Source organism: Gopherus flavomarginatus, unplaced genomic scaffold, assembly GCF_025201925.1.
Source record: "Gopherus flavomarginatus isolate rGopFla2 unplaced genomic scaffold, rGopFla2.mat.asm mat_scaffold_43_arrow_ctg1, whole genome shotgun sequence".
In the NCBI taxonomy this organism is placed as follows: Eukaryota; Metazoa; Chordata; order Testudines; family Testudinidae; genus Gopherus; species Gopherus flavomarginatus.
The window spans coordinates 2,619,837-2,643,482 of record NW_026115085.1 but is presented as its reverse complement, the minus strand read 5'-3'; the positions used below and the strand labels follow the sequence as shown (position 1 = coordinate 2,643,482).

The window sequence follows — 23,646 nt, the reverse complement described above, 5'->3', positions numbered from 1 at the left end:
TTCTCCAGTCACGTGCCCTGTCACTGTGATAACTTTCTGTCCACTTAGCAAACACTGTTAGTGTGAATTCACAGAATTTACTTTTCTCCTCTTTTGAAAACTGCAGGAACTTTCGGTTCCGTTTGGAAAATTTTTGCCCCCAGTCCTTGTCCTAGATCTGCGGGGGTGAGGGAGGTGGGAAGGGAGTCAGCACTGCCACACGATGGTCTTTTCCACAGCGTTCTGAACTCATTCTTTCTGAAATCCGGTGTCATTGAGACCGTTGTTAATCCAGAGTCACTGTATGGAAAGACAAGGAGTGATTCCAGATGGACAGTGGGTCAAATGAGATCAGCCATTCTCCCTGTGAGGAGGGGCTCCCATTAGCTGCTCTCCCCAGAGAGCTAAAGGAGGGAAGCTGCTCATACACTCCGTCCCTCTCTGCTCAGGATATTGGGGTTCAGCTTCCTGGGTCAGATGCTGCAGCCTCCATTGTGATCTGGGAGACCAGGCTTGGCAGCTTCTGCTCCCCCAGTGGGGCTCTGTGCTGGGAAGTGACCTTAATTAAAGCTTCTTCTCTGCCCGGCTCAGGGGATGACTTTCTGCAGCTGGTCCTAGCCCCCTAGGGCAGTCCTGGGCCCTGTTACTACTAAATTCTGAGCCAGAGTCTCCAGGTAACTGAAAGACCTCAGGGAATGTCCTAGGGTCTGGCAAGAAAGTGACTCTGCACAAACAACACCACCTCATTTCTCCTCCCATTAGCGGTTGCCAGGAGGAAATCCAGCCATGGGAGAGCAAAGCCCCCAGGAATGGGACTGTCCCAGCCAGAGGGGCAGGGAGAGAGGACAGGGGAAGGAGGGACTGAAAGGGGCAGTGGGAGAAATGAATGTGGGGGAGAGATTTCCAGCTCTCTAGTCCACCCAGACACATGTATTGCTGCATCCTGGGGCAGAACCACTTTCCAGTGAACAAAACAAGGATCAGACAGAGCAAAAGCCAGTTCCTGACTCCATATTCCCCCTGCTGGGGTGTGGCTGCCGTGGGGTCAGTGTCTGAGGGAATCCCCCACAGTGACTCCTTTGGTTCTGCTCTTTTCTAGCCTTGTGTTCAGAGAAGGGGTGAGGGGAGAGAGAAGGGAGGTTAAAAATGTGTCTGTGGACTTAGCCTGGCAGGAGGGGCCAGGTCTAAATTATAATAAACAGATTGAGCATTTCCCAGCATGACAGAATCTAGGGTGTCTGTCTGCAGGGAAAGGGCCTGGGGGAATTGTGATGTGAAATTAACTAAAACCGGTTCTGAAACTCCCACAACTGCCCTTCTCCCACAGACAGGCTGCAGAATGTTTTGCTCCAGCTCATCCCAGCCTGGCGTGGGACAGGGAAGAGAAATGGCTGCAGTGGAGTCAGTCCAGGTAGAGATTATCGGGGGGTTGCTGGTGGGTTCCTGCTGGAGGAAAGGGAGAGCAAATACACCAGAGGTGGGAAGGTTTGCAGAGTCTAGTTTGGAGGTTGGAGCGGGGCAGGAAATTCACAGCGTGGGGAAAGGAGGAGGCCAGGGTGTGGCAGACCTGCTGGGAGTTATTTACTAAGTGGCCTAGATTCTAGGAACAGACCCAGGAGGTTTGGAGGTGGAAATGCCCTAATTTGTGAAGAGAGAAAATAACCCACCTACATGGAGCTAGTCAAACTGACCAGACTCCTAGTGCTGGAGCCTGACCTCATTAACCATCAGCTGCTGTGAGATATAAAGGGGACACCCATGAGTCAGGCTTATTGGAGCTGCCTCTCCCTTCATATCCCGCTCCTCACAATGAGGAGGGTGTTGGGCATCCTACCAGCGAGCTCTCCCTGGACCCTGCTAGGGGCTCCATCTCCTGTATCAGTCAGTGGCTAGTAGGGGAGTGATGGATATGCTGGGAGAGATAAGGGGCTCTCTCTTCATCCCCTCACCCTGGTATTTGCTGGATACTCTGAGCCAGGTCGAGGTGGGACTCTCCTGACTATGATCCATCCAGAGCTTCCATTTGATTCACTCTTCTCTGCCACAAATATTGGGGCTGTGAGTGGGGCAGCAAGTCCCTAGTGTTGGACTCTTACTCTTTCAGGGGCTGGTGATCTTCAAGCATATGGCTATGTATTTCACCAGGGAAGAGTGGGCTCTGCTGGACCCCACTCAGAGAGCCCTCCACTGGGATGTCATGCAGGAGAACTATGAGACTGTGACCTCGCTGGGTAAGGGTTCCTGTCCCTTCTGTTCTTGGAAGGGGAAATGAAGAGTGAAGGTTCACGCCACACCCACAATGCCATCTGTACCCTGTCCTGTTTCAGCATCACCCCAATAGGCCAGTGACACACATAATACCAGAGACCCTCCTCTGCTGCAGAACACTTTGGGAACAGAGCACAGGAGCCGTATTGCACAGTGTCAAATATCTGCTGTTTGCTCAAGTGAAACTGGGGGTTAGGTCTGGCATAACTGTCCCATACCCCTAATCATTTTTGTTGCCCTTTTCTGAACCTTTTCCAATTCCAATATATCTATTTTTGAGATGGGGTGACATGTGCATGCAGTATTCAAGATGTGGGTGTATCATGGATTTATTTGCTGTTTTTACAAATATGATCTATGAGATATTCTGTCATATCTATCACTTTCTTAATTATTTCCTACATTGTTCACTTTTTTTCACTGCTGCTGCACATTGAGTGGATGTTTTCAGAGAACTATCCACAGTGACTCCAAGATCCATCTCTTGAGTGGAAAGAACTAATTTAGACCCCATCATTTTGTATGTATAGTTGGGATTGTGTTTTCCAATGGGCTGCACTATGTGCTATCCTGTCATCTAGTACTGCTGAGATCCTGGATTCAGTAATATCCCTGCCCTTCCTGTTCCCTTTCTCCACCGAACCCCGCCAGCCCATGCTTCCTGTTCCCAGCTTCCCCAGGATTCTCGCACTGTCTCTGAACCTCTCTGTCAGCAAGAAGCAGTGCCAGGGACACTTGCCCTCTGTCTGGAGTCTTCGATTTCTGGGACATGGATTTACTTTCTCTGTGTTGTAAGAGGCTCTGTCATAATGAGTGTCTGTGATGTTACCCAGAGTACAATCTGGACTGTTAAATAGCTGTCCCCTCAGTCCTCCAGCATGGGGTGCCTTTTCCACTGTTTTCCCGCGAGCACAGCCCCTCTTGGCCAATTAACACACAGTCTCCAGCATGTAACTCACTCCCAGCTACACAGTATTGCTTGCTGCTAGAGAGCCACTCATGAATTACACCTCAGGAGAAAACCAGCAAATTCTCAAGTGCCCAACTTTCCCCCAGAAATGTGCATCTTGCACTGTCCAGCACGCTACTGAACGACCCAAGCTCATATGAAGTCTGTCATTTCATCAGCGGAAAATGACATGCACCAGCTTGTTATCCCAAACAGAGTTTCCAACACACTTCAATCCACACATACTGGTTAGATGAACAATAAACCAAGCTTGTTAACTACCAAAAACTAAAACTAGGCCCAGTCCATGAAAGGGGCACTCCCAGGAGAGACTGTATAAAGGCTGGAACATGAAACACCTTTGTAAACCTGAGACAGCTGCCTTGGGGACAATGACAGGGAGAATCCCCCAAAGTGACTCCTTTGTTTCTGCTCTTCTCTGGCCTCCAATTGTTCCTTCCAACGTGGAGTACTTTGCACTTGTCTCTACTGAATTTGATCCTATTTACTTCAGATCATTTCTCCCGTTTGTCCAGATCATTTTGAATTTTAATCCAATCCTGCAAAGCACTTACAACCCCTCCCAGCTTGGTGTTGTCCGCAAACTTGATACGTGTAAGAGAGAGACTGTTACTGGGAGGGTTTCCCCATGTGTCAGAGGGTTACACCCTGGTGGGAGGGGGCTAGGCCTGTACTGGAATAAGGTCACTCTGTGCTTCACAGTGTGCTAGAACCTAGAATGTGCATTAGCAGGGGAAAAGCTGGGGGGAATCGGCTTGTGGAATGGACAAAAGCCTAGTCTGAATTCTCACACCTTGCCCTTTTCACCCCGGCAGGCCAGAGAATAACATCCATGTTTCGCTGCAGATCATCTCATCCTCCCAGGGGCAAGGAAATGGCTGCAATGGAGCTGGCTCAGGTAAGAGATTATCAGGGTGGCGGGCTCTGCTTGGAGGTTGAGGAGCAGTAAATGCATAAGAGGGTGGGAATTGCTAGAGGTGGTGGGAAGCAGGAAATATCTCGGGTGGAGAAAGGGAGGGGACAGCATGTGACAAACCTGCTGAGACTTGTGTAGTGTAGGGCGTGATGGGTTGTCACCCCCAGGAGGCAGTTTGTGGAGCTTCTGGGAACTGCTGTGTCCTCTAACCCTCACGCTGGGCTGGCCCTTCTCACACTGCTTTGCTGGAGATTTCACCAGCCTCTCCAGGGCCTGTTATCACCCAACACAACAGCAGGTGGCGCCATGCAGCCAACTAAGCTACCTGAGTGCGTTACCTAAGCCACTCAAGGACAGATAGAAGACAAGAGCCAATTTCCCACTCCCCAACCTTGCACACTTGCTGTAGTATAAATCCAGAATGATACCATCTTATAGTGCACAGGGATCTCTATAATGCAAGCTCATTAATGTAGTTCCCCTTCCCCTCGATATGGGACAGATGTGCACAACAAGCTGAGATTTTCCCCAGACACTTCACTCAAAATTCGCTGGTTAAGATAAAGCATCAAACAAGTTTATTAACTGCAGAAAGATAGATTAAGTGATTATAAGTGATAACAAACAGATCAAAGCAGATTATTTAGCAAATAACCAAAACTCAGATTAAGCCTAACATACTAGATGGATAGAATTTGAATTAGCAATTTCTCACCCTGACTGATGGTACAAGCAGTCCCCCAAGTTTCCATACACAAGCTAGAAATCTCTTGATCCTGGGAGCAGCACTTCCCCCACATCCGTTTTTGTTTCTCAGGTGTTTCCAGAAGTTCTCTTGTGTGGAGAATGAGGCCAAGAGATGATGTCACACCCCACCTTATGTAGCTTTTCCATATGGTGGGAACCTTTTGTTCCAAACTCAGTTCCTAGTCCAGTTTGTGGAAAAATACAGGTACTGAAATGGAGTTTAGTGTCATGTGGTCTGGTCACAGGCCCTGCTGAGTCATAGAAGCCATGACTCATAGGCTGGCTGAAACATTCACAGGAAGGCTAAGCTCTTCCACAGTCCATTGTCTTTGTTGAGCCATCAGCACTGTCTGGCTTCTTCATTGTTGTACCTGAAAGGCTCATTGTGGGTGTTACCCAGAGTAAGCACATTTGAAATACAGATACAGAGTCAATATCCATAACTTCAGATACGAACATGATATGTGCACACAAATAGGATAATCATATTCAGCAAATCAGAACTTTTCCAGTGACACCACACATGATGCATCTTCTACAAAATAGATCATAATTATGTCCTAATCATATTATAATCATACCACTATGATGAATATGGGGGTGTAGTGTCAGATAGATCCTAATTTCAAGGCACAGGAGTTGGGAATGGAACTTCCCCTCTATGTGGAACAGGAAATAACCCTCCAGCCAGGGCTGGGACAACTTCCCAGACTCTCAGTTATGGAGCCTGAATCTGCTGACATTTCATTAATTACCACCAACCCCAATCTTTGTGGCAACTGTAAACTTTATCAGTGATGATTTTGTACTCTCTTCTAAGTCATGGATAAGAATGTTAAATAGCACAGGTCCAAGAACCAATCCCTGCAGGAACCTGCTAGAAAGAAATCCACTCGATCATGGTTCCCCATTTACTATCAGAGTTTTTAATCTATTTAATGTATGCCGTGTTTATTTTGTATCATTCTAGTTTTTTTTAGTAAAAATATTGTGCTAATCAAGTCATGTCCCTTACGGAAGTTTAGGTATATTACATCAATACTATTAGCTGCAACCAAACTTTTGATCTCATCCAATAAGGATATCCCGTTAGTTTGATAGGCTCTATTTTCTCTAAACCTTTGTTAATGGGCACTACAATTCTGACCTTCTAACTTCTATTCTTTATGATTGACTTCCCCTTTCTTCCATATATTTTATTTGGAGAGTGCTTGTATTCCTACCAGGGAGCCACTATCAGGGTCCAGAGACAGCCCCATCTCCTATATTAAGCTCTAGCTAGTAGCTATGTGATAAATGTGAAGACCCTGCTTCTGTCTGTCAGATGGGAGACACAAAGGTTCTCTCTTTCTACCCTCTGATGCCTCCTGGCTGCTGTAAGCAAGGTGGGGTGGGACTCTGTTAACATGTGCCTCCCGGAGCTTCCATTTCCCTGGTGCTGCTGTTCCGTGAATAGTGGGGTTGTGGGTGGGTCAGCAGGTACTGAGTATTGGACTCCTGCTCTTTCAGGGGCCGGTGACCTTCGAGGAGGTGGCTGTGTATTTCTCCAGGGAAGAGGGGACTCTGCTGGACCCCACTCAGAGAGCCATCTACAGAGATGTCATGCAGGGGAACTATGAGAGGATGGTCTTGCTGGGTAAGGATTCCTGTCCCTTCTGTTCTTGGAAGGGGAAATGAAGAGTGAAGGTTCATGCCACCCCCACAATGCCATCTGTACCCTGTCCTGTTTCAGCATCACCCCAATAAGCCAGTAACATACATACTACCAGAGACCCTCCTCTGCTGCAGAACACTTTGGGAACAGAGCACAGGAGCAGCATCACACAATGTCAAATATCTCCTCTTTACTCAAGTAAAACTGGGGTTAGGTCCAGCATAATGAACAGAAGCTTCCTACTCCCAGCCTTCTCTCAAACCCTGAGCCTTCTCTACCCAAACCAGAATGTGCTTGGGGTGTAACAAGCAGGCGGCTGGAGTCAGAGCTGCCAGTCCAGGGTTACTTATCATACAGACACTCAGTGCGTCCTTGAGCGCTGGCTGGGAGTATCCAGACAGGGGAGCTCCAACTGCAGAACACTGAATCTCACCCAGGATTACAGATGACACAACTCCTCGCTGATCTGGATTGCACCCCAGCATGTGAAAATGGCCTAGGTTGGTAGTGACATTTCTTGAGACATGGAGAGTCTTGCTGCCATATCACCAGGTGTAATAAAAATAACAGGAAAGGCCAAATATGGAAAACTGATTGTTCAGCTTGCTTTTGACCTGCATCATATTTTGCAATATATTCCAAATAAGGAAATTAACGTGCAATGTATGTGTCATTGTTTGTGGTTTTAAGCTGTAAAAGGCTTGTGTGATTTTTAGCTCGGAAACAGTATTCCAATAGCTGTCGCCGCCTGCGTGCTTGTAACCAAGAAAAGAGCCTCAGGCTGAGCTGATTCAAATATTAATCCTGTGGTCGATTTCCACAACAGCCTCAATAGGTCCCTGTGATGGAATGTAAGGCTACATCTAGACTACCCACCGTATCGGCGGGTTAAAATCGATTGCTCGGGGATCGATATATGGCGTCTCATCTAGATGCCATATATCGATCCCTGAGCGCGCTTATATCGATTCCGGAACAACACCAACCCCAACGGAGTTGCTGATTTGACAGGGGGAGCCACGGACATCGATCCCGCGCGGTGAGGATGGGTGAGTAATCCGATCTTAGATATTCGACTTCAGTTACGTTATTCACGTAGCTGAATTTGCGTATCTAAGATCGATTTCCCCCCGTAGTGTAGACCAGCCCTTAATGTCTTCACACCTTCCCCCTGCAGGAGAATGGCTGTTTGACCAGCTCTTTGCCTTGCTGTCTCTGAGGAACTGGTCTGTGGGTGTTCCCCAGAACTGTAACTTTTTCAGTAATATCATACTGTAAAATCTCACAATTTTATATACAGTGTTACTACACATTTTAACAGGAGGATAATATTCAGTAGGTTATGCGTTTTCTAATGATACCTCACAAGCCATACTGGGTACAAAATTGATCATAATTTTCTAGAAGAGTGAACACAGGGGTACAGATTGACACAGTGTCTGTGTGTGTGTTCCCAGCAGATATGTGGGTATTTCAATCCCTCATAAGCACAATGTTTGGCATCTTCAAGGGCCTGGGGAACTGGTCCTGGGAATTCACTAGTTTAGCAAGTGTGAGACTGCATGAAATTGTGAGACACTTTGGTATTAATAATAAAATAATATAATCTGACAAAATTGCAATGAATCATGCTAGGTATGCCATGTAAAGTGTCAGTGAAAATGTTATGATTTGCCAAGTATGATAATTTTGTTTCTATGTTTCTATCACCTTTGTATTGTGAGTTACAGATATGTAAGGTATATCCGTATTTCCAGACTTGTGCAGTTTTTCTGGGTGACACCCCCAGACATATTGGCATCAACATTGCCTAGCATGTTTGATGGCCCATTGAGGGTCATCAGCTGTACAATGAACCTATGGACCAAGGGGATACACCTATTGAGTCAGCAAGACATGCCGGGGTTTGTCTGTGTAATGAAACCTCCAAAGCTTTTCCATGCCATGTGCTGTGAAGCTTGTGTTTGGGACACAGGAAGTACAAGCCACATGGCAAAAGGAATATAAAGCGCAGCTGCATCATCTCCATCTTGTCTTCAATCCTCCTTCCTACCTCTGGAGCAACTTCTCTACAAACTGAACCCTGGAACAAAGGACTGAATGACCCATCCAAGCTGTGGATGCGTTCCAGACAGACTTTCAAGCCAGCAACTCACCAATACTGCTAAGAACCTGATATATCCATTTTGGAATGTATCTGACTGCTTTTCCATTTAAATTCTTTCTGTCTTTCTTTCTTTTAAACCTTTAGTTTAGATGTTAAGAATTGTCTGGAAGGATGGAATTTAACTTCATTCTTTCATTTGTTCTTTCTTCTAAACATTTAGTTTAACTGCTAAAGGATTGGCTGGCAGCATGGTATTTTGGTTGAGATCCAAACCTGGGTAATGTGGCTAACCTTCTACCCACCCACTTCCTGGATCCAATTAGGATCACTCTCCTGCTGCCCTCTGGCCATGCTGTATCACAGTGAGCAGAGTTTTTAAATAACCTCTCACTGTACGGGACCTAGTTGCTGATTAGGAGTCAGAGAACTGTCATGCAATAAAGGGGGCCGTGTGATTTCTTTTTTCAGAGTCTCGTTAACCAGTGTGTGGGATCAGAAGCACAGTTTGTGACTGGTCAGTGAGTTTAACTTCAGTGTTAACCACCAGTATGGGGAGCATCTGCTCTCCCTTTTTCAGCCTGCTCTGACCTTGGCATTTTCAGTGAGGACTGCCCCAGGCACACTAGGTCACACTAAGCACTGAAGATAAATTAACAGAATGTTTTTGATGATCAAGTTGTATGAAATCAACTGAACTCCTTTGTTTTCTTTCATCTGAGCGGAGTTTCTGGTTTTCCAACGTGATATGATCTCCCAGCTGGAACAAGGGGAAGAGCCATGGGTCCCAGAGCTCCAGGGTTCAGGGGAAAGAGAGATCCTGAGATCTCCCCGCACAGATGAGGAAACATTAAACCAACTCAGAATCTGTAAGTGCCTGAAGGAAACATCTAGGATGCCCTACAAAGCTCTTGGGAAGTCTCTCAGTTCATTATTGTCCATAGCAGGGGTCGCATCCGCAGGGTAAATATAGCTCAAGGCTTCCTCTAGATGCTAGCAGACACCGGGTAGTAGCTTTCTCCCTTCCCCCTGTGAAGTTGGATGGGATGTGAAGGCTGAATTGATCCCTTCCTCTCTCCTGTTGGGGGAGCTGAGTTCCTGATTTTTATTTGTCCTCTCTCCAGCACTTGTTTTGGTTTGGCCTTCCCCTTTCCATCCCTGTTTGAGGTTTCTGTCTCTATCACAGCAGGTGATGCAATGACGTGTGAGGTTCAGCACAGACCAGAAAAAGAGCAGGGAAACCAGCCAGGGGAGAAAATGGATAAATTTATTTCCTGTCAGGGAACTCAGAAGGGCCTTAAGGAAACCAGAATACAGCAGGAAATCTGCAGGGAAAAGCAAAAAAAATACATGTGCTGAGTGTGGGAAAAACTTCACTTACAGATCAGGCCTTTCTCAACATCAGAGAATCCACACAGGGGAGAGGCCTTGTGAATGCAATGAGTGCAGGAAAACTTTCAGTCGCAGCTCGCACCTTATTGGGCATCAGAGAATCCACACAGGGAAGAGCTCCTATCATAGAATCCTAGATTATAAGGGTTGGAAAGGACCTCAAGAGATCATCTAGTCCAACCCTCTGCTCAAAGCAGGACCAATTCCCAAATGGTTCCCTCAAGGATTGAATTTACAACGCTGGGTTTAGTAAGCCAATGCTCAAACCACTGAGCTATCCTCTCCCTCCTGAACGCAGTGAGTGCGGGAAAACTTTCAGTCGCAGCTCACACCTTATTCGGCATCAGAGAATCCACACACAGGAGGGGTCCTATTAATGCAGTGAGTGTGGGAAAACCTTCAATCGCAGCTCTCACCTTATTCAGCATCAGAGAATCCACACAAGCAAGAAGCCCCGCGAATGCCGTCAGCAGGCCTGCACAACTCGTAAAGTGGTGATGTAGAGAAATCTCTGTATTAACTATCTCTATAAATCTTTATAACGTTGCATTGTGTTATTTTGTATTAAGTATCTTTATCTTTATGACATTGCATCCGGCATGATGTTATTTTGTAATTCATATGACTTGGCATTGTGCCTCTCTATTTTCATACAACTTTGTATTAGATCCCTATATAGAGAATTGGTAGAAAACTTTGTATCAAATGTTATAGCCCCTAAGGATAGTATAGTGAAAGTAAAAAAAAACATGTGCCTTTTTGCTAGAAGTAGAATAAGATCTTCCCCCGCACTCTGTAATCAATTGCTCTATTGACTGAATGAGGTGTGAATGAGTGAGGCTTGGAAGACACCCACCTCCAGACAGCTACAACAGTTGAAGAGGGAATGGGAGCCAGAGCAAAGGACAATACAACTTGTCAAGTGGGCCCAATAAAGAAGAGCAGACATATTGATGGCCTCAGGGATTAGAAGCAAGCACCTTCTTTAGAAAACACCCTCTTTGAGCAGCATTGGGACAACACCCAGAGAAAAGCAGCACAAAGACCAACGGACGCAGACCCAGATTTTGAATCTGGTCTAGATTTGCATAAGAGGGAAGCTGCTATAAATGCGAGGTGTCTTGCAGAAGGACCCCGGATCTCGTCCTATCACCATCGGACCATCGATTTGGATCGGTAGAAGCCCGGCTCCACCCCTCCCCCATCTAACTCACCTGGCCAGTGCAGTTAAGGGGAGCAACTAGTTGGTAACAACAGCAAGACGGAGTGTGTTTATGTCTGTGTGTGTGCGTGAATGCATGACTGTGATATATATCTCATGTGCATATCATAGAGTATTAATTGATACCTGTATTACTAATAAATGTGGCATTTTGCCTTAATCCCCCTGAAAAGTTCCTGTACAGTACTTTGAGTAAAACAGCGAGGGCCACAATACTCCAAAGAAAACAGCTGAGGACCGAAACCCCCCAGCCCTGCGGAAACACCCGCCACTCAGGAACTCCCAGCCTGGCGGAAACACCCCGCCCAGCCCTGCAGAAACAAACCCTCCTTCCCCAGCGCCGCCCCACCAAAACAGCTGTGGGTCAAAAAGGAAGGTTGGTGGTGGGGAGGTGTTACTTGATGTTAAATCAACGAGGGACTCCCAGCCAAAGAGGTGGCTGGGAGCCCTCAGGGTCAAATTAAAGGGCCTGGGGCTCTGACGACTGGGGGAACCCGGAGCTTTTCAGGGCTGGGGCAGGGATTTAAAGGTCCAGAGCTCCTGCTGCTGAGGGGAGCCTGAGCCCTTGAAATCCCTGCCTCACTCCATCCCCTGGAGCTGCCGCCAGGATTCAAAGGGCTCTGTGCTGCCTGCAGCCACAGGGATCCCTGAGCCCTTTAAATCTCAGCTGCTGCCGGGATTCAAAGGGCTCTGGGCTGCCCGTGGCGGTGGGGAGCCCTGAGACCTTTAAATCTCAGCTGCCGCCGGGAATCTCTGCGAGCAGCCCAGAGCCCTTTGAATCCCGGCCGTGGCTGACAGGCCGGCTTTAGGAAGTGCGGGGCCCAATTTGAACATTTTTGGCGGGGCCCCGCAGGGATGATTGGGGAAAAAAAAAACCTTTCAGTTCTTAACAACCAGTTCCCTATAAAAAGTTCTGCCACAGTATGTATTTTTTGTACCAGCAGGATTACCATACGTCCGTATTTTCCTCCCAGATGGCGATTTAAGAACCAAAAAGCCTGACATGTCCGGGAAAGTACAGATGTATGTTAACCCTACCTAAAAGTTCTTTTTTAAAAAGATGGGTCTGAACTAGAAATGAGCTCTGCCACTCCCTTAGGGTGTGCTAGGGTGCACATGTGTGGGTCCCAGCTGCTCCCTGCCCATCTCATTGAAGCAGGTGTGCAGGGTTACTTCCCTCGGAACTGCAGGGCACCAGTGAACATGGGGCTGGCTGGAGGAGGGGGAGGGGGAGGATGCAAAAGGTAGGGTCTGGCTTCAGGCTGGGCAAGGGGTGTGGGGCAGGCTGGAGACAAGAGGTGTGGGGTGGGCTGGCTGGCTTCAGGCAGGTCCACAGGGAGGGTGCGGCATGGGTTGGCAGGGCTGGAGACAAAGGAGTGCGGGACTGGCTGGCTTCAGGCAGCGGGGTGCGGCAAGGGTTGGCTGGAGACGGGTTGGTGCAGGGCTGAAGGCAAGGCAGCGGGTACGGGGGTGGCTGGAGACAGGGCAGGGGGTGCAGGACTGGTGCGGGCAGAGCAGGCAGTGTGGCAGGGGCTGGCTGGAGACAGGGAAGGGGGTGCAGGGCTGGCTGGAGACAGGGGTTGGTGCAGGGCTGAAGGCAAGGCAGGGGGTGTGGGGCTGGCTGGAGATGGGCAGGCTGCAGGCAGGAACTGGTGCAAGCAGGGCAGGAGGTGCGGGGCTGGTGCGGGCAGGGGGTGCAGCAGGGGCTGGCTGGGGACGGGCTGGCTGCAGGCAGGGCAGGGGGTGCAGGTACAGGGGGTACAGCCCTTCCTCTATGGTGAGTGCCTCCTTCTCCTCCTCCTCCTCCTCCCCGCTCTCCCACTAGAGTAGCAGCAGCAGCCTGGGGCTTGGAGGCTATTTCAAGGGCCCGGGGCGCCCCTGCTTCCACTGCCCCAGCTCTGTAAATAGCCGCGAGAACCCTGGGGAAGCGGCGGGGCTCCAGTGGCTATTTAAATGGCCGGGGAAGTAGAAGCAATGGGAGTCCTGGACTTTTTAAATAGCCTCCAGAGCCCCGCAGCCATACCCCAGGGCTCCAGCAGCAGGGCTCTAGTGGCAATTTAAAGGGCCTGGGCTTCCAGCCCCTGCTGGGAGCCCCAGGCCTTTCAAATTGCCCCCTGGGGAAACTGGGTCACCCTGGTACAGCGCACTGGCTTTTGCTGGTACTGGGGCTTGGGTGCGGGGTCCTCTTAGGAGCGAGGCCGATTCAAGGGAATTGGTTAAATTGGCCTAAAGCCGGCCCTGGTGGCTGGGATTTAAAGAGCTCTGAGCTCCCCGCCCGCCTGCCCAGAGCCCTATAAATCCTGGCCGCGGCTGAGATTTAAAGAGCTCTGGGCTCCCTGCGGCTGCGGGCAGCTCAGAACCTTTTGAATCCCGGCCACGGCTGAACTTTAAAGGGGTTTGGATTCCCCGCGGCTACAGGCAGCCCAGAGCCCTTTGATTCCCGGCTGCGGGACGCACAGTGAGACTTCACGGGCCGCACGTTGCCCGTGGGCCGTATGTTGTGCAGGCCTGGCATGGAGGGGCAAAATAGGTAAGAAATTTCCGTGGCCTGTCACTAGCAAATAGTAGCCACCATGGATCCTGCCAGAGGGGGATACATCTTAGCACTGTGGGAAGCAACCCTTCACAGAGACCATTTGTCTTGTGGTTTGGGATACTTCTCAAGACATGCTGCACTCAGAGTGACCCCCTCATCCTGTGCCAGCTGGAGAAAAGAAAAGGGGCCAGCCAACTCTCCCACTACCAGCTGCGAACCACTGATCCCCAAACAGGGGGAGGCCTCTGGCTTTGACGTGTATTAAATATCAGGCTGGTCTCTTTCTTTGGCAAATATCTAACAGAGCTAAAAGAGGGAACAAATGATCCTCAAAGGAGAGGGGAAAGACAATCACTGGGAAATTTAATCCCCTGCAACATCCAGAATGGAGAGCGACTCAGGGCAACAGGTTCCCCCGAAGGAAGAAGTTTTTGGGATTTAGAAACATAAGGAACAGCACAAAACTTGAGAGGATTGTTAATTGACATTTGATAATGACACAGAGGGAAAACCTGAGCTTTCAGATCAGTGTTCAGAAATGAAAGACAAAGGGTGGAAATCAGAGATTTTGGATCCATTTTGCAAATTATAGAGAGGAAAGTGGAAAATCAGAGGGATTTTATATCAGTTGTTGATAGGAGGTAAAATCTGAGTGTTTCACATGAATACTTGATAAATGAATAAAGAGGAAATGGGCAACATTTGCAAACATTTTGTGTTCAATAATCTGAGAAAAGGTGTAAATCTGAGATTTTCTTATTATTTTATAATTAGAGACAGAAAAATCTCAGGGCATATTCAATTAGAAATAGACAACTAGAGAGAAGTGGGGCAAATGTTTAGGTTATTTTATTTGAATCTTTGAGATTTGCAAAGAAATTGTGTCACAAACTGCATATTTGATAACATGAGAGGAAAACACCAAGATCTGAGGGGAGAAAGTCACTTTCCTGTCAGGGCCCAGTGCTCCCTCCCCCTCCCCCTCCGGGGTCTCTCACTCACTGGGGGCTCCAGGCGGGGCTGGTGCGGTCAGAGCCTGGGGCTGCCTAGGGGGCAGGTCCCAGCTGGAGAAAGCCCCCCCACCCCGGCCAGGATAGGAATGTGCTACTGGTAGCAGCGTGGGGCTGGACCCTCTCTATGGGGGACACTTGCTCCCCCCTCCCCTTCCTGGCCCTTCCCACGCCCTGTTGCCAGCAGAGAGTGGCCCCCCCAGTCCAGCCCAGAGGTGTCCCTGTCTCAGGCCCCCCCCCAGCCTCTGCCCAGTTCAGAAATCACTCAGGGGAACCATTTCCCACCTACACAAGGACAAATCACTGCAGGTGAAAAAGGGGGGAAACACCCCAAACCTGAGATCTGAACTGGCCATTGGCAAAGGGGAGAGAAAATGGGGCACAATGGGGGGAGGGGAACAGGGAACTTCTCAGGGGTTTGAGGGAAAGAGGTGTCAGCCTGGATGTTGCTTGTTGCTCTCCAGGGAGAAAGGGGGCAGGACAGGAGAGGAGGGGGGTCTCCACGGAGGGGGCAGTGGTAATTCCGAGGGGATCTCAGCCCTCCCTTTTTCTCCCCGCTCCTCAGGGGTCACCTGCTCTTCTCCCCTCGCCCCCCGGCCATGTCCTGGCTGCACAGACATTTTCCATCCATCCTTTTCCCAGGTCTCCCCCCTCCGCAGCCCCCGCCAGACCCCACGCAGGGGCTGGTAGGTGTAATGCATGTTCAGTAGGGATTTCTCCCCTACTAATGCTGGGGTGTCCTTCTCCTATAGGTTAGTCTACTAATGATCTCATCTTGGTGCCATGTGTGTCAGTTGATTGCCATGGCACTCGTGTGCTTAGACATCTGAGGATGCTCTATAGAAAAGCTCCTTGAGTGGGGTGATCCACAGGGAGTAGCTCAAAGCTCCAAAGTGCCTGGCCAGGGGCAGGACATTGGCACAGCAAGGGCGGGGTGTGACAGTGACATCACAAAGGCCTTTTGCAGGACCTCACACTATTGGTCAAAGACTATTGGTGAGCAGGTGGTGACCTCACAGAGAGATCCTGACATCAGTCAGGGGCCAGGGGCTAGGGAAACCTCAGAGACCCCTGTGGCTTTGCTTCAGCAAGTCTTCTTCTCCAGGTCTCTGTCTGAGGACTGAGAGAGTATTCGGGTTCACGGACGTGAGCGCCAGGAGAAACCTCTTTCCAGTTTTCTCCTTCCCTTGTAGTGATTTTACTAGAAAACAGCCGTCCCTCTTTAGAAGGTAAGAGCCTCCTGGAGGTGTGAAACCTGTTCAGTCTGATCCATCTGGTGAGAGTTGAATTCTAGGCATGGAAAACATGAGCTTAAGGAGGCAGAATTTTATTCCGCACCTGGGATTTTGTCCCTTAGAATCATGGGGACATTAGGGTTTGTCCTTTGTGTTTCACCTTTTCCTCCATCCACCTGTCCCTCCCTCCTTTCTCTTCATCTCTTCTTTTGTCCTTTCTCCTGTTCCACTCCCAACACCAGGACGAGTGTGTGCATGTGTGTTGCGGGGGAGTGCTCTGCAGCTCTCACTGTGGGAGTTCCACCCAAAAATGTGAGGCTGAAATAGTGCTCAGGCAGTCAGGGCTGGATTAACCTTTTGTTGGCCCTGGCACCAAACATATTTGTGGGCCCCAGTGTAGTCACTGTGGGCTCCGAGTGTGGGCCTGGTGGGGCAGTGCCATTGATGCCTTCGTATACCCGGTACTGAACCTCAGAGACATTTTTCATTTTGATCACACACCTCTCCATGACTATATGCATTGCCATACACAGCTCCCTCAGCCCGCGGGTTTTCTTATTGAGCTGTACACCCATGTGGGTTTACCAGTGTCCACAGTGAGCAGAACTTTCATAGTGACCAAGGAAACTCCCCACAGATTTATCTCTTTCCTCATTCAGACCTTCTCTAGCCATGTCTCCAGTAGCCCCCCATGTCACCAGTCGCTGCATGTGGTCCTAGTCTCAGCTCAAAGTCCTAAAGCCAGCAGACACCTGACCAGTTCTGACAGATCCCTCCCTCAGCCCCCATCCTGCCATGTGAGCAAGCCACCTGCAAACACCATTTCCCCAAAGTGAGGACTTAGCCCTTGGGAATCTGAAGACACCAGCGTCTCTCCCTCTGCTCCCATCTACGTGCTAGTCTGCTACCTGGTCACCACCACCTCTCCCCATACTTGTTTCCTTTCTACTTTGGACATGCTCCCAACCAGCTGGAAGCTCCCTCTGCAAGCCTGACCTGCTCCCGCCTTCCCTGCTCCCCCGACATTCCTTTCCTACTGGTGACCTCTGTTCCTTGAGGTTAACTCCAGTGTCTTTAGGTGCTCTAGCTTAATGGCCCCCGGAGTCATAGAGCCACTTGTAGTTTCTCTAGCTACAGCCATGGGGCAACTGCCAGAGGCCAGACTTAGACAGCTGCAGCTACTAGCCGCAGGAGCGGAGGCAATGCCAAGGCTGAGCATGCTTGAACCTTGCAAGGGCAGCACTAGGGACTCTAAATCCTCAGCACTGGCCCTAGGCAGCTGCAGACTCTGGAGTTAGGCACTTTCCTCCTCTAGGTTTCTGCATGGTTACAGAACTGCAGTAAAGTGGAACAATTATCAGCTTCTGTGATTGGAAGATGTCTGGATCCATCTAATAAGACCGTCCTATATAAATGAGGAAAGTTGAGGTGCCTTTATTATTCTTTTGTTCCATTCTTTGTTTCTATGGGGAATTTGCCAGTGCAATATCACTGTCTTCCTTTTAAACAAACAAAACTAAAAAAAAAAGTGTAATGGCTGTTGAAAATAGCAATTCCAGCCCTCGTTAGCACTGTGAAGACCCCAACGTTTGTCGCTCAATTTTCTCCTACTTTTTCTACAGTAAATGACAGTGGATCAGCATATTTGATTTGGGAGAAATGAAGTAACAGCTGCCCAAATTGAGCTTGAGCACTCCTGATTTTGAGGTGTTCAGATCTGGAAGGCAGGGGCTAGATTCCCTTTATGAATATTAGATACATCTGGAAAGGAAAAGTCAATTTCTATTTTCATGGCTCAGAAGTGGAAATCCTCCTGTCCTGTATCTGAAGCTGTCCAGGTCCAGTAGAGCCTCCCCTTCCTTACCAACCATTGTACCTTCTGGCTGGATCCACATACCTCCCTTGCCCAGCTTCAGATAGAGAGGGGCCCTGTCCAGTTAGTCCACCCAGTTCCATCTTTGGGGGCTGCCAGGCGAGGTCACACCAGCATCCCTAAGCCTGTCTGGGGAAGTCTTCTGAGGGTGCTACCTGGGCCAAAGCCTTCTACTCCTTGGTCACACCTCTTCCCTATTCACAGGTGGCACCCCCTTCTAGCAGCCAGCCAGCCCCCCAGCCCCAGCAAGCTGCAGCACATGGAGTCTCACAGCTTCCCCCCTCCCGTTCCTGTTGATAGCAGCCAAGGGAATACTGGGAAATGTTCCTTCTCTGCTCCAAGGCAGGGCGCTGGTCAAGGAACTACAGCTCCCAGGGCCCTATGGGGTCTCAGCTCCCCTACTGAATCCAGGCTGCTCTGAGGCTCCTTTTCTGCAGACAGGAGGAAGTTACTGTTACAGGTCCCTTCAGAGCTTGGGCCTAGCACTATGGCACCATGTCAAATCCAGTACTGCTCCCAACTCTATCCAGCTCTGCTGCTGGCAGGATCCTTTCCCATTCTTTTTGTCTCTTGCCTCCCCTCCAAGGAGAAGCTTTGCATTGTTCCTGTGTGAGGAATTGAACCCAGGCTGTCTGGGTGAAAGTTAAGAATCCTAACCACTAGACCACATGGGACTTCCATAACACGTTTACATGTTCATATTCAATAACACAATTAAACGTAGCCATTCAAAGTAGCCATTTAAAAGAAGCCATTCAAAAAACTTCAAAAACAGACTTCAAAGAGAAATTGCAGAGTTACAACTGATCTGCAAACTTAACACCATTAATTTGAGCTTGAAGAGGGACTGGGGGTGACTGGCTCACTACAAAAGCAATTTTCCCTCTCTTGGTATTGACACCTCCCTGTCAATTACTTGGAGAGAGCCACATCCACCCTGACTGAATTAGCCTTCAACACTGGTTCTCCCCTTGTATGGTAACTCCCTTTACATCATGTTCCAATATATATTTATGCCTCTATCTGCAATTTTCACTCCATGCATCTGAAGAAGAGGGCTTTTTACCCACGAATGCTTGTGTCCAAATAAATCTGTTAGTTCTTAAGGTGTCACCGGACTCCTCGTTGTTTTTGTGAAATAAAAGCAAAATGCACTCTAAGCTGATCTTAACCCTTTCAATGCCCTTACAAGCTTAGATGCTTCTCACCACAGGCCGGCTGGTGGCTTTTCAGCCAGGCTCTCCCCTTTCGTCAGCGCTTCAGTTGCTTGGTGTGGGGGTGTCTGTAGATGTAGGTGGATGAGAGAGACAAAGCATGGCAAATGTCTCTGCTTTTATCATGTCCTTTCTTCCCTCTTGGCTTTGCTCCCCCTTCAGAGTCAGGTGAGCATCACTGCGTCTCTCCAAGCAAGTCTGAGCAATTCCCCTGGGGTGTCCTCTTGCAGGTAAGTGATTGCACTGTAGCTCCCTTGCTGAATAATGGCCTGTCCCTGGGATAACTCCAACCCCTGCATGACAGAGGATGCTGACAGCAGTGGAGAAAGCACCTTGGTGTCAGGCTGGAGAACCTAGAGTAGTTAGGCCAGTCACCATTTGGAGGCTTGTGGCTTGGCCACCTCTGCTCTTGGAGGTTGGCCTATAGAGGCTCTCACTTCCTGCTGGGCTCCTTTGCGTGACTGGCCAAAGGAGGAAGTGAGGCAGGAATGGGGCAATAGAGGAAAGTTTAGCTGAGGAAGACAGGGAAGAAGCTGTGCGGCTAAGTGGGGTTAGTAGAGCACCACCCTTCATTCTGCAAAGCCTGGGGAGGTGTGGTTGGCTGCTGGGAGGTAGAATCCTGTGCCTGCCTCTTGGCTTCCCAGGAGTGGCTACTTGCAGCCCAGGAGAAGAAGGGAGGATCTGGGTGAAAGGAAAACAAGCAAAGCTGAGTCCAAGTGGAGAATGGCGGCTCCTTTATGGCCAACCTGGGGGCATGACTGATGGTTTTAGAGGTGGAGGCTGGGCTGGCTGTGAGCAACTGGGATCCAGGAAACCCCCACCTGCCCTTCTGAGGGCTGAACCCATGGAGGTGCGGTTGGCTGCTGGAAGACAGACCCCTGTGGCTGCCTGTTGGCATCCCAGGGATGGCTACTTGCAGCCCAGGAGAAGCGGGGTTCTGGGGGGAAAGAAAAGCAGCAATGGTGAGGCTGAGTGGGCTCCTTTCTGGCCGAGATGGTGGACTGTGGTGAGTCTGGGAGTTGCCTGTAAGCCATTAGTGGACGTAGTGCAGTGAAAACTGCTGCTCCATTCTGGCCGACCTGGGGGCGCCATGGATGACTTGGGAGTGGGGGAAGGGCGCTGGCTGTGAGCAAATGGGATCCAGGAAGCCCCAGCCTGCCCCTCCAGGGGCCGAGTCTTCTTCTCTCCTGCCATGGGGAGCCCGACCTTAAGCCTGCCCAGCATGTGCAGCAGCTCGAGCATTAAGCCTTCCTGTGTGCATAACTGAACTACGCCCTAGTGTAATAAGGTGTAAAGTTTAGATTGTGAATTTATCTTTAATTTCCATGGTAATTTACTTTGATCTTTTATTCCTACCACTTATAATCCTTAAAACTCCATCTTTCTGTAGTTAATAAATCTGTTTTATGCTCTACTTAAACTGGTGCATTTTGCTTGAAGTTCTTGGGAAATCTCAGCTCCATTACAAGGCTGGTTCATGTACTATTCACAGTGAGGGAGGGGTGGACCCTGTGTAATAAACTCACACTGATCAGGCTTCTGATTAAGGCAAGATGGTATGATCCAGGGGTGCAGGGCTGCAGAGCTGTAGGGGGGGCGACTTTCTATCATTAGTGTTATGAGTGGCTGCAGAAGCATTCATGTAATTCAGTTGGCTGTGTCCCTACCTACGGATGTCTGTGTAAGTGCAATATCTGCCAGAGATTCACAGCTTGTCTCAGCATCACATGTGTGAGAGGGAGCCCAGGTGGTGGGACAAAGGGCTCAGGGGTCCCACTGTTCAGTTGCATCCCATAGATCCCATCACAGACTTTCAACAGCCACAGCGGGTGCTCACTGAGACAGAGAGAGAGATGCCAAAATAGTGATCTCCAGTGCCAGCAGACATCAAACTATCAGAAATTCTGTGCACAGAGAAGACCCTGCTAGTGGAAAACGCCTTTGAAAAAGGCCCTTCTGTCCCCAGCTGCGGTCGTACAATGCTCAGTGCTCTGCGTTGTGGCCTCAAGAGTCATGGATGCAAGTTGAGTTACGATGACCTTTTCCTTGTCTCCACATTTCTTAGGTGCCTCTTCCAACACTTGTCAGAAAAAATGACCGGTTTCTTTTGGAAGCATTTGCACTGCAAGGCAGAGGCAGTCTTCTCTGCTTCTTCAAAAGATTGACCAAAAAGTGGGAGGAGTGAACAGATTTGGCAACGCACCACTGGGTGCTGCATCTCTAACCTCTACTTTACCTGGCAAGTGCCTCTGGGACTTTTCTCCCAGCTGCTCCATTTTTCATCAGTGACAATCAAAAGGAAGATGACATGACATCTGCGTGTGGACATCCCCAGCGAATCACAAGGACGTGTGGTGCAGGCTTTTGTGTTGCAGCAATTGCAGTCAAAGCAACCACCATGCCAATGCCAGTCACAGCAGCCTTTTCATCAACTCCAGGCTTGTGATTTGATTCTTTCCAATGTTTCTCTCCAAAGAAGCCTTTTCCTTAGCAAGCAATGACTTGGATACCAAGGGAGGTCTCTTCTGTTTCCTAGAAAGACACAGGAAAATGTGAGTAGAGGAGACAAAACCCATAGAACATGGTACTACTGGGAGTTGAACCCAGGATCGCCTGTTTACTAGACAGGTGCTTTAGCCACCCAAGCCATAGTGCCTGCCTTGAGAACATACTTGCAACTGTTCCCTTTGATGGTCCAGGACAACACCTGCAAATTCCAAACTACAGACATTCCCCATTTCCCTCAAGACTTGCACGGAAGAACTGGCAGGCCAAGCCAGGATCTTCTGGTTACTAGGAAGACACTTCAGCCAGCTCTTCCCAAAGATCACTATCTAAAGACCTTTAAACAGCCTCTGTAGATGTTCACTGACAAAGAGATGCCAAAATAGAGTTCTCCACTGCCTGCAGCCATCACACTACCAGGAGTTCTGCACACAGAGAGGCCCCTGCTGGTGGAAAAGGCTTTGGTAGAGACTCTTCTGACACCAGCCTGTGCTCATATACTGTTTAGCACTTTGTGTTGTGACTTCAGCATCCACAGATGCTAGTTGAGTTGGGGGACATTTTTCCTGTCTCCACATTTGTCTAATGGCTCCTTTCAACACTTGCCACCAAAAAGACTTGTTTCTTTTGCAAGCAATGTGCAGGTAGGCAAAGGAAGTCTTCTCCATTTCCTCAGAAGATCACCAAGCTGTGGGGAGAGAAGACACATTCAGCCAAGCTGGATGCTGAATCTCCTCTTTGTTCAGCAGGTGTCTGTGAAGGATATAAATCTCCACCATGTAGAGGGCAAGAATAGGAGTTTATTACACACAGAACTGGCAGAGTGTCACCTTGCTTATTAGGCTCAGAGACACTGTTAATCGATTACAATAGAATATATAGATTTTCCATGGGTGGGGGAAAGAGACGGGGTAGGGAGTTCCAAACTCTGGGATAGGTTTTGCAGCAAGACATGATAAGCACAGTAGCCAAAGGTTAACAGGTTACATAATGTCTCCACCCATGGTCTCAAGTTAGCAAGTTAACATTTCATGAATACTTTGATAAAATGTTATTAGTATAAAATATCTATGCTGAATTCTGATTTGAGGTCCATAGGAAAGGAGCAACTCCTTTGATTGTCCTCCAGGTACATTCCTAGGGTTTAAAGCAAAGAAACAGTGAAAGTATATGGCAATAAAGATTGTTTTCTGTGTGTCTTAAGGCAAGGCATTGGTCCCTGGGAAGGGAGGTGGAAGGATGCCATATCTTATATTGACATCTGCCAACTTTTCATAAACTCAAGGTTGGATCTCTGGGAAGAACGTCTCCCTACAGAAGAGACTTACACAATAGGAACAGGGATTCTTTGTTCAATCTGCAACTCTGAATAAGATACAATTCTTTAGTTCTTAGATCCAACACCTGGCAATTTGCTGACCAAGCCTATCTTAGCAAGCAAGGCTTTCTGTTTACCCAGCTTTCTTTTAGCTGGTCACTATTTGCTAGGCTTCTGGTCCCTTGATTATACTCTGGACTTTAGGTCTGGAAAAGAGCTGGCACAATCCATAGACCAGGTTGTTATATAATATGCACATGAATTTGAACCCTTCACATACAGTAATGGCAAAGTTCTTGGTTCAGGCTTGTAGCAGTGATGGAATAAACTGCAGGTTCAAATCAAGTCTCTGGAGTCCATCCACAGCTGGGATGGGTCATTCAGTCCCTTGTACAGAGCTTCAGTTTGTAGCAAAGTCCCTTCAGAGGTATGAAGCAGGACTGAAGACAAGATGGAGATGAGGCATCAGCCTTTTACAGTCTCTTGCCATGTGGTCTTTGTTTTCTTTGTCCCAAGGACACTCTATCCAGCACGTGGCATAGAAAAACCTTTGAGTTTTGTCCATAGGCAGGTCCCTGCATACCTTGCTGAGCCACAAGGCATATCTACCTTCTCTCAATGGGTTGATTGTAGAGCTGATGGTCCTTAATGGGCCATCAAGCAGGCTAGGCAGAACTGACACCAACTTGTCTGGCTGGGGTGT

The 23,646-nt window shown here is 48.8% G+C and overlaps 1 protein-coding gene across 1 annotated transcript in view; it reads left to right on the top strand.

The window, feature by feature from the left end:
* LOC127042431 (zinc finger protein 560-like) overlaps positions 1-23,646 on the top strand; it is an 816,513-nt gene that overhangs the window by 721,593 nt on the left and 71,274 nt on the right. Inside the window, exon 3 of the mRNA XM_050935886.1 lies at positions 4,033-4,115. Coding sequence (XP_050791843.1) covers positions 4,033-4,115 — 83 coding nt within the window. The remainder of the gene's footprint in view (positions 1-4,032; positions 4,116-23,646) is intronic.